At 40.4% G+C, this 17,789-nt stretch overlaps 1 protein-coding gene across 4 annotated transcripts in view; it reads right to left on the minus strand.

The window, feature by feature from the left end:
• vps37a (VPS37A subunit of ESCRT-I) overlaps nt 1-17,789 on the minus strand; it is a 49,679-nt gene that overhangs the window by 2,499 nt on the left and 29,391 nt on the right. For 2 of the 4 annotated variants that reach the window (XM_068034746.1, XM_068034727.1), the window contains exons 6-11: nt 13,995-14,065; nt 11,974-12,101; nt 11,830-11,888; nt 11,681-11,749; nt 8,669-8,812; nt 6,397-6,471 (exon numbers count right to left, since the gene is read on the minus strand). In XM_068034746.1, the coding sequence (XP_067890847.1) occupies nt 6,397-6,471; nt 8,669-8,812; nt 11,681-11,749; nt 11,830-11,888; nt 11,974-12,101; nt 13,995-14,065 (546 nt within the window). Of the gene's footprint in view, nt 1-6; nt 2,577-6,396; nt 6,472-8,668; nt 8,813-11,680; nt 11,750-11,829; nt 11,889-11,973; nt 12,102-13,994; nt 14,066-17,789 lie in introns of those variants that run through there. The other 2 variants (XM_068034737.1, XM_068034756.1) reach the window with 2 other exon arrangements.

A 17,789-nucleotide genomic window follows, 5' to 3' on the forward strand; every position in this document is an offset into this window, starting at 1 on the left:
CTGTTGAGAAAAAAGATACTATTAGCAATGCCAGCATGGTTCAGGAGTGCGTGATTTTAATTGTGAGGAATAGATTTAATATTAAAGTTTGCAGAAATACAAACCAGAGGTATTGCTTATTTTGAGATGGAGAAAATATATAATAATGGGCATTGGGCGTGAAGTTATTATAACCGACAAACAAATGGCAAACTTACCCATGCCTATTTATCTTTTAACCTTTTGCAGTGTAAGTTGCTGCAAGTTAGATATACAAATAGAATAGTGCCCTCTACAGGACATTTTTGACCTGTGTGAACAAGACAAGCAACTGTGTCTCCTCAACCAAATGAGAGTTTTGCTGATGAACAGCAGAATCTGAACAGGAAGTGCAAGTCAGAATATTGACTTTAATCCCAAAGCAGGTTCAGAAAGTAAAATAAAGTATTGAGTAAAAGATAAAATAAAAAAAATCTCCAGTTAAAATCTGAAAGAATAAGGCTCCACACTTGTGTAAGTTAATTTTCAGTGCCCTAGATTTGGCAGTGATTAAGATTTATCACACCATTAAAAATGTGAACTTAGACTGAAAAGGACAAGCCCTAACTTTGTGCAAATTTAGTTTACATCTACCATGCAAGCACAGGAACTTCATGCACATTCAGTATATCTGAATGGAAAGCCAGACAGTGAGATGCTGTATTTTTTGCACAATTTACAGAACAGCAACTCTGGATTTTCACAATCTCTGCATCTGTGCTCACCTGAAGTCACTGTTCAATCTGCCCATAAGGCAGAGCTGTTAGCCTCACCATTACTTTTACAATAAATTCTGGTCTATTCAAAAGAATTTGGATCAGTACTATCACTGGGATTTCAGTGAAATGTAGTGGTGGGCATGCAAAAATATTACTGGAAAAACACTAGGCAATAAAGAAGCTATTTCCTTTGTGAACTTGAGTTGTGATGAGACAGGGTATTTTGGGGTGAAAAACCAGAGAAAGTATTGGTGATTAAAAGGTTTGTCATTAACAATGCAATGGTCAAAACATTAAATTGCACTCGGCAAGTGCAATTTTTTCTAAAATGCATTGGTATTAATAAACTGAATATACATAGTGGGTCTTTCCGTTAACGGCCAGTAGGTGCTGGAAAATTACTAAATAATTACTTTGGTAGAGTGGAACTGAAAGGAGGAGAATATGGTAATGGAAGAACTTTGCTCATCAGAAAAGAGATCTAGGGCATAATGTGAACTAATTTAAAATCTTCAGTCCAGTGTTTGGCTGCAGTAAAAAAAAAAGAGAAAACCAGGAGGAACAGGAGCAGACTATTCAGCATCTCAAACCTGTTCTGGTACTCAGTTACATCATGGCTGATCTCCACATTACCTCCATGTACCTGTCTTTGCTCCATTCAGCCATGATACCCTTACCCAAGAAAAATCTATTAATCTTAGTCTTGAAAATTGCGACTGGCCCAGTATCTGCAGCCTTTTGGGGTAAAGAGTTCCAGATTTCCAGGAGTCTTTGTGTGCAAAAGTGTTTCCTGATTGCAGTCCTAAATGCCTAGCTCTAATTTAAAATATTATGCCCCCTTGTCCTGGATTTTCCCACTAGTTTCTCCATCTATCCCATTGTGTCCCTGTATCATGTTAAACAACTGGATTATGAGACCCTTCAAATATCTAACCTCAAGGAAGTGCAAACAAAGTAGATACAACTTGTCTTCATAATTTAACCCTTCAACATGGAATTAAGGGGAACATGGCCACAGAAATATAGAAGTGGATGGAGGGCACAAAACAATGGGAAGACCCAAAAGAAAGCTCCTCAGACAGGATAGATATGGCAAGTAGTGGTCTACAGATGTCTACTAGGGTATTCTTAGTTACGATATACATAAATGAGCTGGACTTCAGAATTGAGGGAGCAATAATCAAAATTTGATAACGCTTAGGTAGTCCCTGGAGATCGAGGATGACTTGCTTCTACTCCGGTTCGAAGTGCATCGAGATGGCTGATAAGTCCAATGCGTGATCTATAGACTCTGCCAGATAAGGGGCAGGTGGTGCTTGAAGGGCCAGGTAGATGAGTAGTTTGGAGGTTTGTGTGCTCCCTCTGATGCCTCGACTTCGCCTCCGCATGTTCCTGCGAAGTCCCTCGAGGTGCACAATGCCATCCTGAATGAGCCAGGAACTCCCACAAGGCGACGGGGATGTTTCATCTCTTCAGGGATGCTTTGAGGACATCTCTAAAGCATTTCAGCTGTCCTCCTGGGACTTCCAAGTAGAACAGCTGCTTCAGGAGTCTTGTGTCTGTCAGGCATGTGGATGACATGTCTCGCCCAGCGGAGCTGGTTTTGGGTGATTTGGCAGCCTGGTGCTGGGCAGGCTGGCTTGGGAGAGGACGCTGCTGTTGGGCTGCCATTCTTGCCACCAGATTTGGAGGATCTTGCTGAGGCTCCTTTGGTGGTACTTCTCCGGTGCTTTGAGGTGCCTGCTGTAGGTTGTCCAAGTCTCCGAAGCATATAGAAGTGCAGGGAACAATACCAAATTAGGTGGGGGTGTGGCAAGTTCCAATGAGGATTGTGGAAGACTGCAGGACGACATTGAAAAGCTAGCATGAAGGCAGTTAGGTAGCAGACATTTCAATGTAGAAAATTATGACATGTAGGATATAAAATTAGCAAAGGCTGTAGTGAAGATCCACTAGATTGCTACTGGTACCGAGGGCTACACCTATGAAAGGAGAATTGTGAAGTCGGTGCTTTTTTCCAGTGCAGATGAAATTAAGGAGCGAACTGATGGGTACCTTAAAAGTCATAAGGTTGAGTCAAAAAGGAAGTATTTTTGTCTTTAAACTTGCTTTTCAAATCTTGTTATTTATAGCCACAGAACATACAAGTTTAGTGTCTTTTACTACTTGGTATTTTCTGCGAGCTATTTTATATTACAGTCTGGTTCACTCCGAGGGAAGGCACAGACATGCATTTCTGGGAGTCTCAGGAATGCATGGACAGACTGCTATCACTGCATGGTGATGGGTCTAGTCTAACAAATCATTTAAAGTAGTTGGCACACATGAATTAAACTGATTCTAAAACTTTATAGACAACTGACATTCTGAGTTAGTGATTCTTGCTCAACATAAAATCAGCAGTGAAGACACAGGCCAGATCTGAGAGATGGGGCAGTACCTACAATTCTTTGTCATCCTTCAGATGGATAACTCTTGCCAAATAATTGTAATTATAGGCTCTGTTTATTTATTTTTAAATACATTCCTGGGATGTGGGCATTGCTGGCTAGGCCAGCATTTATCGCCCAACCCTAGTTGCCCTTGAGAAGGTGGTGGTAAGCTGTCTTCTTGAACTGCTGCAGTCCATGTGGGGAAAGTACACCTACAGTGCTGTTAGGAAGGGAGTTCCAGGATTCTGACCCACCGATTGTGAAGAAACAGCGATATAGTTCCATGTCAGGATGGTGTGTGGCTTGGAGGGGAACTTGCAGATGGTGGTATTTCATTCATCTGTTGCCCTTGGCCTTCTTGGTGGTAGAGGTCACGGGTTTGGAAGGTGCTGTTGAAGGAGCCTTGGTGTGTTGCTGCAGAGCATCTTGTAGATGATATACACTGCTGCCACTGTGCGTTGGCGGTGGAGGGAGTGAATATTGAAGGTTGTAGATGGGGTGCCAATCAAGCAGGCTGCTTTGTCCTGGATGGTGTCGAGCTTCTTGAGTCTTGTTGCAGCTGCACCCATCCAGGCAAGTGGAGAGTATTCCGTCACACTCCTGACTTGTGCCTTGTAGATGGCGGATAGGCTTTGGGGAGTCAGGTGGTGAGTTTTTCACCGCAGGATTCCTAGCCTCTGATCTGCTCTTGTAGCCACGGTAATTATATGGCTACTCCAGTTGTTTCTGGTCAATGGTAACCCCCAGGACGTTGAAAGTGGAGGATTCAGTGATCGGAATGTCATTGAATGTCAAGGGGAGATGGTTAGATTCTCTCTTGTTGGAGATGGTCATTGCCTGGTACTTGTGTGGCGTGAATGTTACTTGCCACTTATCAGCCCAAGCCTGGATATTTTCCAGCTCTTGCTGCATTTCGACACTGACTGCTTCAGTATCCGAGTCGTGAATGCTGCTGAATATTGTGTAGTCATCAGTGAACATCCCCACTTCTGAAAGTATGATTGAAGGAAGGTCATTGATGAAGCAGCTAAAGATGGTTGGGCCTAGGACACAACCCTGAGGAACTCCTGCAATGATGTCCTAGAGCTGAGATGATTGACCTCCAACAACCACAACCATCTTCCTTTGCATTAGGTAAGACTCCAACCTGCGGAGTATTTTCCCCGATTCCCATCGAATCCAGTTTTGCTAGGGCTACTTGATGTCTCGGGCAGTCACTCTCACCTCACCTCGAGTTCATCTCTTTTGTGCATGTTTGAACCAAGGCTGTAATGAAGTCAGGAGCTGAGTGGCCCTGGCGGAACCCAAACTGAACGTCACTGAGCAGGTTTATTGCTAAGTGCTGCTTGATAGCACTGTCAACGACATCTTCCATCACTTTACTGATGATTGAGAGTATTCTAATGCGGCGGTAATTGGCTGGGTTGGACTTGTCCTACTTTTTTTCTACAGGACATACCCGGGCAATTTTCCACATTGCTGGGTAGATGCCAGTGCTGTAGCTGTACTGGAACAGCTTGACTAGGGGCACGGCAAGTTCTGGAGCACAGGTCTTCGGTACTATTGCCGGAATGTTGTCAGTGCCCATAGCCTTTGTAGTATCCAGTGCCTTCAGTCGTTTCTTGATACCATGTGGAGGGAATAGAATTAGCTGAAGACCGACATCTGTAAAGCTGGGGACTTCAGGAGGAGGCCGAGATGGATCATCAACTCGGCACTTCCGGCTGAAGACTGTTGCAAATGCTTCAGCCTTATCTTTTGCACTGATGTGCTGGGCTCCCCCATCATTGAAGGGGGGGGGGGGGATATTTGTGGAGCCACCTGTTTAATTAGTTGTTTAATTGTCCACCACCATTCATGACTGGATGTAGCAGGACTGCAGAGCTTCGATCTGATCTGTTGGTTAGCTCTGTCTATTGCATGCTGCTTACACTGGCACGCATGTAGTCCTGAGTTGTAGCTTCATCAGGCTGACACCTCATTTTGAGGTATGCCTGGTGCTGCTCCTGGCATGCCCTCCTGCACTCTACAGTGAACCCCAGTTGGCCCCTCAGCTTGATGGTAATGGTGGAGTGGGGGATATGCCGGGCCATGAGGTTACAGATTGTGGTCGAGTACAATTCTGCTGCTGCTGATGACCCACAGCGCCTCATGGATGCCCAGTTTTGCATTGCTCGTTCTGTTTGAAATCTATCCCATTTAGCACGATGGTAGTGCCACACAGCACAGTTCAGTCTGTCGTCTACAGCCTAAAGTGTATGTTAATTTGACCTCATGTAACAATTGATAACACAAGAAATGAGCATGTTTTCAAGGTTCAATGTAGAGAGAACTAGCTTAGACAGAAGCGCCTTTATATAGTTTTGAAATGTATTGTGAAAGATAACCAAGGCTATTTATTGTAAATCTACTGTTTTGTAGTGGATACTGTTAATTAACTATATTTATTCTATGTTGTGTAAATAGTTCAATTTATAGTTTGAGGCTGGGTCTGATAAGAATGTATATTTCCACCTACCGATCAGGAGTACCACGTGCCAGCAAGTGGTGTTTCCAGTACGGCAAGAATTCTCTCTTCAATTCCTGCGTCTTGCTATTGTTAATCTAAATATTGGACACATACTAGACCCTAGGGGATACGAGTACTGCTAAATGGAGTAGTTGGTAACACTGAATCTAAATAATATCTAGTGTAAAATTCAACCATGTAGGTTATAAGATAAATGATAGACTGTGCCACTGGTCAGAGAAGGGGAGTCACCTTTCATTATCTTAAGTATGTTCACAAAAGTTAACAGAGATTAGAAAAATCAGAGGATGGCCAGAATGCCAAAACTTGTTGAAGCAAGGTTTAAAAAAAAAATTATACAGTTGCTTGAAAGAGTAATATTCATGGGTATTGTGAGTGAGCAAGAGTGGGCCGAGAGTATGTGGAGAACATTACAGACTTAATTAAAAGCCCTGATGTTGTAATGACTTAATAAACTTAACTGGCATATTCAAGATATAGAAATGATGGCACATTAGTAAACCATTGTAGAAACAACATTACAGAACCGTAGATTCCTGCAAAAGAATGGAAAATGCAGAGTGTGCACGAACATCCGACTGAAACATTAAAAATAGGAAGTGACTAGAATACATTCTCATCAGCTGACCACCAATGATAAAGATTTAGTTTACACTACCTTAAGATTCTTAGGGGAATCCATACAATCAAACCTTACCTATAGTGTGTGAAACTGTCCATGTTGTATCAAATGCTGAAGCTTCTCTTCCTTCGCCCGTCTACAGTGACAAATCTGATAAAGCAAAGAAAGCTTTATAAGGGTGCAAGTGATAATTTTGGTGTACTTTCTAAAAATATCCACACTCATGTTGCATATTCTCAACTAATGACATCAGAAACAATAAAAGGTATAATCTAATATTCTCCACGTGTTGGAAATTATAGTATCAAATTGGGAAGCACTGTGTCCTACAATTATTCTGTGCCATTTCCAATTAAAATTTTAAAACTACATATTAATTTAGATGCTATGGGGACACTAACATCCCTTTATTCCTTCACCGTTAGGCCCACCTCCTACTTCCCTCACACCAATGCCACTAAACTGTTGACCATCTAATCGTGCCCCCACCCCCCCAGGCTCATATGCTATTCACACTGTAAATGGTTCTCTCCCTTCCGGGACTGTCCCTCCCTCTTTCAAAGCCACTGAGCTACTGGCACTTCCAGAGGCAGCTCACCCAATATTGGGATATTTGGTATGCTGCATCACCTGTTGGTGCGGGAAATTTTCAACTTCATGTTCAACTCTCACTATGGCCTCGTCCCTCTGTATCTAGCCTCCTTCAGCCCTACCACCCTTGGAGAACTTTGCATTTCTCCAATTCTGGCCTCTAGTGCACTTTCGATTTCATTCCCCCCACCATTAGCAGCTATACCTCAAGATATCTGGAATTCCTTCCCCAAACTTTTCTGCCTTTCCTTCTTTATGATGCATCTTAAAACCTATCCCTTTGACCAAGCGTTTGGTCACCTATCCTAATATTTCCTTATGTGGTTTGGTGCCAAATTTTGTCTGAATGCTCCCATGGAGTGCCTTGGTTCTTTTTCTAGATCAAAGGCATTACTTAATGCAAGTTGTTGTTGTACTTTGGAAAATGTGAAATCTTAGTAAACAACATAATCACTATGCACTGGAATTAGTCACTGAAGGATTGATCATCAGGGTGTACAGCTTTGAATTTGGATGGCAAACTGATGCCAATCAGGTGCTTGAGTATAACAGCCAGCAGGTAATGAATTCACGTCAAGTAAGACACATTCTAAAATCAGATATCATTCCCAAGTATTGTTAAGAAATGGTGTGAACAAAGCAATAACTTTGCAATCCTTTTGCACAGTTAGTAAAACTATATAACATGATTTTAGTTGTGAAGAAACAAAAAGGCAGTGGAGAACTACTTTTCATGAACTAGCAAAAAAAAGCAGAAATATTAAAAATAAGGAATTTTAATAAAAATCAGGTTCTGGGGTTTGGGCAAATCTTCCAATTGCAATTTACAAGAAAATTGGCTGTATTAATTCCTGTGTTAAATGAATGTCCTTTGCCGGAATTTGAAAACTGTGTGTTGGTGAACGATTCTGAATGCCTTATTGTGTCTACCACCCTCCTCAACCCACTATTGGTTATGGATTCTCATACAAGGAGCTAGTATGTTTGTCTTCTATATAGCAGCATGTTTGAAGGGGATGGTATAATAGGATCTATCTTCTCTGTTTTCCATGTTGAAAAATGATCTGCATATTTTATGCAAACACTGAAGAAGGAAAATCCAGTGGGATTATTTATTCAAAATATACTTCTATTTTCAAAAGATGACCTCCTATGATGTTAATTCCCAAATAGTCAAATCCAGAGGTCAATTACCAACTTACAAACTAATGATTTTTGCTGTTAAAATTTTCTCCATGATAATTGGCATAGGTCAGGTAATGACCAGCTTTCTTCCCCTTAGTGAATGTTTCAAAAATATTGTTTGTTATTTGCTCACATTTAACACAAAGTGCAACATCTTAAGTACACACATAATACTCTAGACAGAACTGTTTCAGTATAATAGAGTAGCTTCTTCTATTACTAGGCTGCAACAAAGCTAAGTCTTTCATAGGTTGGGCAGCTCTAGAGCTGCTCCCAGGCCAATCTGTAACTATGATCATGCTGTTTCTAGTGGAGGCACTATTTCTCAGTGACATCAGAAATGAGGGAGAGCAGACTCAAGACAGCAAAACAAAAAAAAACAAGGATTTCTTTTAGCAAAAATATAAAAGAAAATCTGCTTGTATATTTACTTCTGTAAGAAATGGGAGCAAACTTTGAAGAAAAAGTACTCTTTTTTTTTAAACAAAGGAATAAGTAAATACACTTCTCCCCCTGAGGGAAGCAGCACAAACTGATCATGTATCCATAGAAAGTTGGTTTTGGTACATACTGTTCTTTTTTCCATGAAACTACTGAGAAAATCATCGATTTCAACCTTGCCCTCAAGGAATTCCTCAGCAATCACATCAGATTCCTCTTCTGCTTGATGAGCTGCTACTTTCAACCTGGCCTGCAGGGCACTTAAACTGCAACCCTGAAGGAACCCAAAATTTCAGTCATTAAAAGTCTACACTTATTTAAAGCTGGTGGTTGCTTAGTACATGGTCTCATAATACTTAATACATATTCCTGGATATTTCACACTCGAGGCTACTGCTGGAAGTACACCACTTCCCTCCACAAAGGGCAGGAGGGGGTCAGGGGTGGTGGGGTGAGGGTTAAAGATTTAAATATGGGGATAGTGTCCAATGCGCTGTGAGCATGCACCCACTATTTTTTTTTTAAACTGACAGAATTGTGCCATTGGTGTGTCCCATCGTGTAGAGGTGGGACAATCCAATAAGGGGCGGCACAGTGGCGCAGTGGTTAGCACCGCAGCCTCACAGCTCCAGGGACCCGGGTTCGATTCTGGGTACTGCCTGTGTGGAGTTTGCAAGTTCTCCGTGTCTGCGTGGGTTTTCTCCGGGTGCTCCGGTTTCCTCCCACAAGCCAAAAGACTTGCAGGTTGATCGGTAAATTGGCCATTATAAATTGTCACTAGTATAGGTAGGTGGTAGGGAAATATAGGAACAGGTGGGGATGTTTGGCAGGAATATGGGATTAGTGTAGGATTAGTATAAATGGGTGGTTGATGTTCGGCACAGACTCGGTGGGCCGAAGGGCCTGTTTCAGTGCTGTATCTCTAATCTAATCTAATGTATTGAAATCAGGCTCCCACAGTGCAATTGGGAGCCTGAATTAAAATTAACTGCAGTTGCGCGGGTTTGCTAGGGATCAGGAAACTCAGCAAAGGGAGGCTGGAGCTGCTGGCTGCACATGTGAGGTGCCTTTCGGAGTGCTCCTATGGGCGCAAAGGAAAAGTGCTCCTCCCGGCCCACAAGGAATCCTTGGCCTCCCTCCCTCCCCGACTGCTGACCTCTCTCCAACCCTGAACTCTCCCCACGTCCTGATAGCCGACCTTCCACCTTCTCCTCTGCCCTGATCATCCCCCTCTGTATTGCCGGTGATAGTCTCGAAGGGTCCCCAACTGTACATACATACAAACTAGTAGGAGTAGGCCACTTAGCCCCTCAAGCCTGCACTGCCATTCAACAAGATCATGGCTGATCTGATTGTAACTGAAACTCCACATTCCCTAACCTCGATAATCTTTCACCCCCATGCTCATCAAGAATCTATTTACCTCTGTCTTAAAAAATATTCAAAGACTCTGCTGCCACTGTCTTAGACCCATTCTTCTCTCCCTCAAACTGTATGTAAAATTCAATCATATGATCGCTGCTACCGAGGAGCGCCTTCACCATGAGGCCATTAATTAATCCTAACTTGTTGTACAATACCAGGTCTAGTATAGCCTGCTCTCTGGTTGGCACCAGAACGTGCTGTTCTCAGAAACTATCCCGACTAGTGCTAGTTCTTCTCCCAGCCACTGGCCAAGCCACCAATTTAGCCCACTGCCAGGTGGGGAATGGTACAAAAAAACAAGGTCCTGCCATTAAGTTCGGCAGGAACTCCATGTCTCGAGCCTTTTCAGGTTCTTCAACCATTTACGGCCTTCCCCGCCTCCCTGTAAATAATCAAGGCCAATGATTCAACTCATATTGAAGTAGGTTGGTTAATAATTATTTCAACAAATCAAGAGAAGCTCCATGGTTTTGCACAACAGAAAATATGCACCAATCATTCTGGATATAGACTGATTCATGATTGTCCCCCCCGTCTGTACTATGCTTTGCTGGTTTAGAGAGATTGGCGGCATACATCACTACATAAAGCAAAGATGAGAAAAGATCTTTTCATTCATCAAACCTGGTCTTTCTGCAGATCATCTACAATTCTGCCTTTGTCTACTAAAAGTGCCAAGAATGTAGAATTCTGAAAGGGTTAAGCAATGATGTATCTGATTCAAATCCTTATTAAAACAATGCCAAGATGAAAAGCAGCATTTTTAGGATGACATTTAACAGCCTTAATTGTGTATTTAAAACTGGTAGAGATATCTAATTTCAATTCAATAAGAACTGTACTTTATTAGTAGATAGTGAGCTTTATATACAATTGCTCTATAGAATGAGGCAAAATTACTGCAATGATTAGAAAAGGCTGCCTAACGTTTATGCAGCAGGCCAATAATCCATACTTCTTTGTGTGCAATTATTCAATAGAAAATGTGGAATAATAAAAGTGCACGGCTGAAATTATTTGCTTATGTGCAAAATTAACATGTAAAAATCAGATTTTTTTTCCCAAATAAATTTCCATACTATTAGTTTATACTAAAGGAAATGACAACAAAAAGTGCAAGTATTGCTGAAAAAGAGACATGCTGTCAAAGCTTTATGTCTTGCACTGATGAGTATAGACTCAAGAATACCAAATTTCAAAAGGGAGCAACAAATTATACTGATCATCTTAAATTGGTTGTTAGTACAATTCTTAGCACACTTGGGGTTGTTCAGCAAGTGCTGTCCAAATGCAGAATCACATTATACTGTAACAAAGAATTACACTAACAATTTATCATCAGTTGAGCTCGCAATGTGGCTCACTTATGCTTTCTAGAAGCTACATATATTCATACTCAGGTATGCATGCTCTGCAGGCAAAAGAAACATGTCCAAGCATTGTGCATTTTTTGAATGAAACAAAAGCGTGGGGGACAATAGCTCCCTAGTGCATTCTCCATGGCAACGCCTCGAGCAGAGTTGACTTGCCAACCAACCAGCACCCCTTTTCTCATGCCGTTTAAATCGTTGCTCCCTTTGAAATTTGGCATTCTTGTGTCTGTCCTGATGAGTGCAAGATGAAAAACTTTGACAGCATGTCTCTTTTCAGCAAAAATTGGCTGAATTTTTTTTTAAAACTACACAATTTACAGTGAAGCAAAAAGGACATCACTTACTTCACTCAGTTCATGTTGTCTTTGCAATTTTTTCTCAAAGATGCATTTGAGCTGAGTTAGCTGATCATACTGAAAACAAACAAAACGTATTAAACACAACATATATTTTAAAATACAAAAAAGTAAAAATAAAATAACCAGTGCCTTACTTTATCTAACAGCTCTTGTCTTTCTGCTTCCAACTGAGGTTCAAGCTGCAGGTTTTTTTCTTCCAAGAAACACAAAAGGTTTAGGCTACTACATGCTCATTAATCAAACAAAAAACATGTAGACATAACTAGAACTAAACATACTTGCTAGCTCCTCGATGTAGTTAACTAGATCATCTTTGTCAGTGCAAATCTGCTTCAGTTGTGGCAAACCAATGAAGTGTTCCAGTAGCAGGTCCTCATTATCATTTAAGTCTGTCAATTGTGATGTACTATAAAACGAAATAAATTGTGAAAATTGGTAATAAAAATCAAAATTAAAATGAACATAACTGTCTATTCAGCCATATGAATATATTTCTGAACAAATTAAGACAAATAATTGAGATCATGGGCACTTTATCAATTTTCTTTTTTATTCAAGATCTCATTAGAATCTCAGTTAGGTAAATTTTGTGTTTCAAATATAGCTAACAATTTTAACCTCACTATGAAACAACAGGCAGCTACTTAAACTGTACCAGGGCGTGAGGAATGGGTGTGTAGTTTGAGTCCTTCAATTAAACTTGCACCCATAATTCTCTGAACCACAGACAGCCATCTATTTTCTATTGCTATTTGATTAAGGAAGTTTTTTGGACAACAGCTGTTCACCATTCTGCCATCCTCAGCTCCTCTAAGCACATCTTTGTTTCTTTACCTGTCCCATTACCACTCCCCTTGGCCTTGCACCACCATCCCTTTTTGTCATTTAATGTACATGTGTCTTCCACCCTATCACAAACCTTCCCTTTTGTTCTTTTCTAACCACCCCGCCCCCCCAACTTTCACTTGCTTAAAACCTATTATATTTCTAACTTTTCCCAGTTCTGATGAAATGTTATCTATCTGAAATGTTAAAACTATTTCTCTCTCCAAAGTTGCTGCCTGACCTGCTGAGTATTTCCAGCATTTTCTATTTTCATTATATAAGTTATTTGGCATGTTAGGTATGTGTGTGACCCAGCATTGCTCAATACATTAGCTACTCATGACATGTGGCTAAAACTGGAAATCCAAATGTGGTTAATTGTATTTCTGATTAGGAAAAAAAGTAATAAGACAGCAGTTGTGATCACAATACTCAGAATCTCATGGTCTATTTTACCAACAAACACACAATGGTTAAAGTAGAGTGACAGTTCTTATTATTTTAATATTTGGGCATTTACTTCTCTTGGTTACTGACTGGTAGATGTTTAAGTCAATACACACACATGTACATTAAAATGCAAGTGCATATAGGACCTATTAAAAAGAGTGTGTAAGTGCATGCAAGGCGTTTCTATTAAAACAAGCGTGTGTGGCTAAAACAGTGTTACCATAACCACATCTGTGACTAGTTAGCAATTTCAATTACTAAACACTGGTGTAACCTGTATCAGTGGTTTTTAAATACTCTTTTGTGGGGTCACATCCAGGGAACTCCTATCTTATGATCTGAAAGATAGCATCAATTAACCAAAGGAAAACGGTTATTGCACGTTTATTAGTATGCAGGAACAGAGTCAAAACCAAGTGTTGTCTTCAGGTGAAGCAAGGTTATAAGGCCAGGACAGCGCACAAACTTAATTCAAGCTACAAGTCACATTAATATTCATAGTTAAATAGTGAAACCCACAGCAATTTCAACAAGATGTTCAATGTAGTAGAAGTGCGACACAAAACTGCATTGCCACCTCAAATGGAAGGTGCAATTACAATGTGACAGGTTTACATATGGCCCATTTATAACAGAAAAATGGGATGTAGGAAGTGCATGTAGATGCAAGATTTGTAACATAGTAATAGATAAAGATTATTTGAGACACTGTACTTGTAGCATATAATATATCCGGTCCCAAATGGACAGAAATCTGATTACCTCAAGCACCCTCTGGAATCCTTATCTACCTTAGTTTTGATTATAACTTTCAAATGCTCACAACACACCATTCTCCAGAGGACTGGTATATCAGGACTACGTAAATGTATTTTTTTTTGCTGGAGTCCTCAATATTGGGGATAACCCAAAGCAGCAGTTTTTATTAAATAATTATGCCACTATTCTATTGGACTACATCTAAAATCAATTCTGGGTGGTACAAAAGGTTGTACAATGACAACCTAAAATCTATATACTGTACCCAAGTTCATGGAGCTCTGAAAAGCGGTCAGGGACGTCTGGCATCTTGTAACTATGGCCATTCAAACCTAACTAAAACAGACAAAAAATAAATACATTTGCATCCTAACTTCAATTGGCATGCTTTCAAGATTGTAACAATATTTCTGAATGTTAGCACAGCACGAAAGAAGCAATTTGCTACAAATGGATTACATTGGTTCGGCCACATTTGGAATACTGCGTGCAGTTCTGGTCGCCACATTACCAAAAGGATGTAGATGCTTTGGAGAGGGTGCAGAGGAGGTTCACCAGGATGTTGCCTGGTATGGAGGGTGCTAGCTATGAAGAGAGGTTGAGCAGATTAGGAAAGTTCTTTACGCAGAGGGTGGTGGGTGCCTGGAACGCGTTGCCAGCGGAGGTGGTAGACGCGGGCACGATAGCGTCTTTTAAGATGTATCTAGACAGATACATGAATGGGCAGGAAGCAAAGAGATACAGACCCTTAGAAAATAGGCGACATGTTTAGATAGAGGATCTGGATCGGCGCAGGCTTGGAGGGCCGAAGGGCCTGTTCCTGTGCTGTAATTTTCTTTGTTCTTTCTACATACCTTCAGTGCAGTCTCTCATTTTTAAGCTGCAGTTTCTGGTCTACCCTTAAGATAGATGGACAAATCACCCAACAAGGGAAAAATCACTGATTAAGCTCTTGATTCGATTTTTAAATTTTTAAAAGTTAAAAAATGTTTTTCCCTCATTCTTCTACTGCATAAAAAGACTGAACATAGACTAGTATTCAATGAAACAATTTGACAATATGTAAGGAAAGAAAACTCAATGTCGAATTACAGTTATCGAATTACAGTTAGATTGATGAATGGCCTGTTCCAATGGTCAAAAGTTAATGGAGAGTGAATTACATTAAGGAATGAAGACAGTTATAGTCTTATTTCTCACTCATACTTCAGGATTATAGAATAGTAGTGCCAAAAAAATAGGCATTGGTTAACCATGATTTTCACCACTAAATACAGTGAGCTTAGTTAAATGTGCATTGTTGATCCACCCTATTACTGCTTTCTAGGTTGGACTAATCTTAGCTATTATTGGAGTTTCTCCATCCTTAAAACTCTTATTAATCACTGTTTTAATAGTGTAACCTTTTATTGCCCTAGACCAATCTAATCTGCACTGAATAGAATAACTACTGTCTTTAAAGGCATGACTTGCTGAGTAAAAGGGCACTGATGCAAAATTATTTTGAACTATCTTTCTTACTTCTAAATTTAACAATATAAATATTCTTACATTCCCTCTCAACCACCAGCTAGATTGTAAACAAAGGAGACTAAAATAAAGTGACCAGAGTTTTGGGCAGGGATTCCAAGATAGTCATGCATCTTCTACTGCTCGCCTAATTTCCTATTTGGTATATACCCAGGCATATTAGGAACATAGTAACAAGCCACTTAGAAAATCATTACATAATTAATCAGATCAACACAGATTTATGAAAGAGAAATCGTGTTTGACAAGTCTGTTAATGAGTTTTTTGAGGATGTAACTAGTAGGATGGATAAAGGGGAACTGTGGATGTAATGTATTTGGATTTTTAAAAAGTATTCAAGAGATTATTACACAAAAATAGGACTTATGGGATTGAGGGTAATAGATTAGCATGGATTGAGGATTGGTTAATGGACAGAAAACAGTAGGAAGAAATGGGACATTTTTGTCTAGCGGGGTACCACAAGGAACAGTACTTGGGTCTTAGCTATTTACACTCTATATTGACTTGGATGAGGAGACTGAATGTAAGGTATTCAAGTTTGCTGACGATACAAAGTTAGGTGGGAAAGTAAGCATGAGGAGGTCACATAACGATTACAGAGATATAGGCAGGTTGGGCGAGTAGGCAAAAACATGGCAGATGGAATACAATGTGGCGAAGCGTGAAGTTATCCACTTTGGTATGAAAAATAAGAAAACAGAATATGTTTTGAATTGAGAGGCTGGGAAATGTCTGCATTCAGAGGGATCTGGGTGCCCTTGTGCATGAATCACAAAGTTAACATGTAGGTATAGCAAGTGATTAGGAAGGCAAACAGTATGTTAGCTTTTGTTACAAAAGGATTGGAATACACAAGTAAAGAAGTCTTACTACAATTATACAGGGAATTGGTGAGGCCACAACTGCAATATCACATGCAGTTTTTGGTCTCCCTATTTAAGGACGTCCTTGCCCTAGAGGAAGTGCAATGAAGGTTCACTAAACCGGTTCCTGGGATGAGGGGACTATTCTAAGAGGAGAGATTGAGTAGACTCGACATATATTCCCTGGAGTTTAGAAGAATGAGAAGTGATCTAATTGAAACATATAAAATTCTAAGGGGCTGGACAGGGTAGATGCTGAGAAAATGTTTGCCTGGACTGGGGAATCTAGAGCACTGGGCTAGTCTCAGAATAAGGTGTCGGCCATTTAGTACTGAGATGAAGAGAAATTTCTTCACTCAAAGGGTTATGAATCTTTGAAATCCTCTACCTCAGAGAGCTGTGGATACTCAGTTGTTGAGTATATTCAAGACAGAGGTACTAAGGAAATTAAGGGATATGGGGATAGTGCGGGAAGGTGGAACGAGGTAGATCAGCCATGATCTTACTGAATGGCGGAGCAGGTTTGAATGATCAAATGGCCTACTCCAGCTCCTGTTTCTTGTGTTCTTATAAAGAGAATATATGATTGGGAGGCAGGTTCATAGACTGCTGTTTCAAGTTGCCTGCCCCTTGGCTGATCACTCCCAATGTGGTTCTTAAAGTTTTTTTTTGTCATTTTCTAAAACTTGACAAGGTTTCTTCAAACCAGTTTTCCCATGAAAGACTATCCAAAGGCTTTATTTGAAGACAGGAGGATTTAAAATATAGAACAGGTATGTCTGGTAAGCAGGACACACTACAGTATAGACTAAATATTTTTGAGGTGGTCTGCAATCTGTGTATTGTCAACTTGTGAAAACAGCTTACTCTATTTGAAGGCGTTCAAGATGTGACTCGAGTAGATTCAAGCTTGCAAGCTCTCATTACCTGATTCACTATAACCTGGGCCTTCTTTTCCTTTTATTTATGCACTTGTTTGCACAAGTTTCTTCTTCGGTTGCTGACAATGCTTTAGCTCTACAGGCTTGGAAAAGACTTATTCCTCACTGGTGGACTTAGACAAATGAGGGAGTAATCTTTTCCCATTAGTGAGAGAGAAGCTTTACCAATTCTCCAAGGCTGTGCATCTTGAAACACAGTAGCCAACAGGAGAAGACAATGTTCAGAGAGTAGGTGGAGGGGATAAATACACAGCCTATTGAGCGGAGTGGATCAAGCATGGCAGAGCAGCACAGTGTGAGCTGAATCCAGGGTAGCGACTAACAGCTAGCCAAAAAAGCAAGGAACATGCAACCAGAGAATTTTCAGGCTATAGTCTGAATTTTATTTTTTTGAGAGGTCCTGATATCTTTTATCTATTATTCTCACTATTTTTCATTAAATGCAAGTGAAAAACTGAGCACGCTGAACTGCCAACACTCTCAAATATTAAACAAAGGCTAAATACCAAAGATGCTGGAAATCTGAAATAAGAGAAACAGAGAAAGTGCTGCAAATACTCAGCAGGTCTGACAGCATCTGTGAGAAAGAAACAGCTAACATTTCAGGTTGATGACCTTTCATCAGAATTGATGATAGGTCGTCAACCTGAAACATTAACTCTGATTCTTTCTCCACAGATGCAACCAGAACTGCTGAGTTGTTCCAGTATTTTCTGTGTTTA

Source organism: Heterodontus francisci, chromosome 1 (assembly GCF_036365525.1).
Source record: "Heterodontus francisci isolate sHetFra1 chromosome 1, sHetFra1.hap1, whole genome shotgun sequence".
NCBI classification, from domain to species: domain Eukaryota; kingdom Metazoa; phylum Chordata; class Chondrichthyes; order Heterodontiformes; family Heterodontidae; genus Heterodontus; species Heterodontus francisci.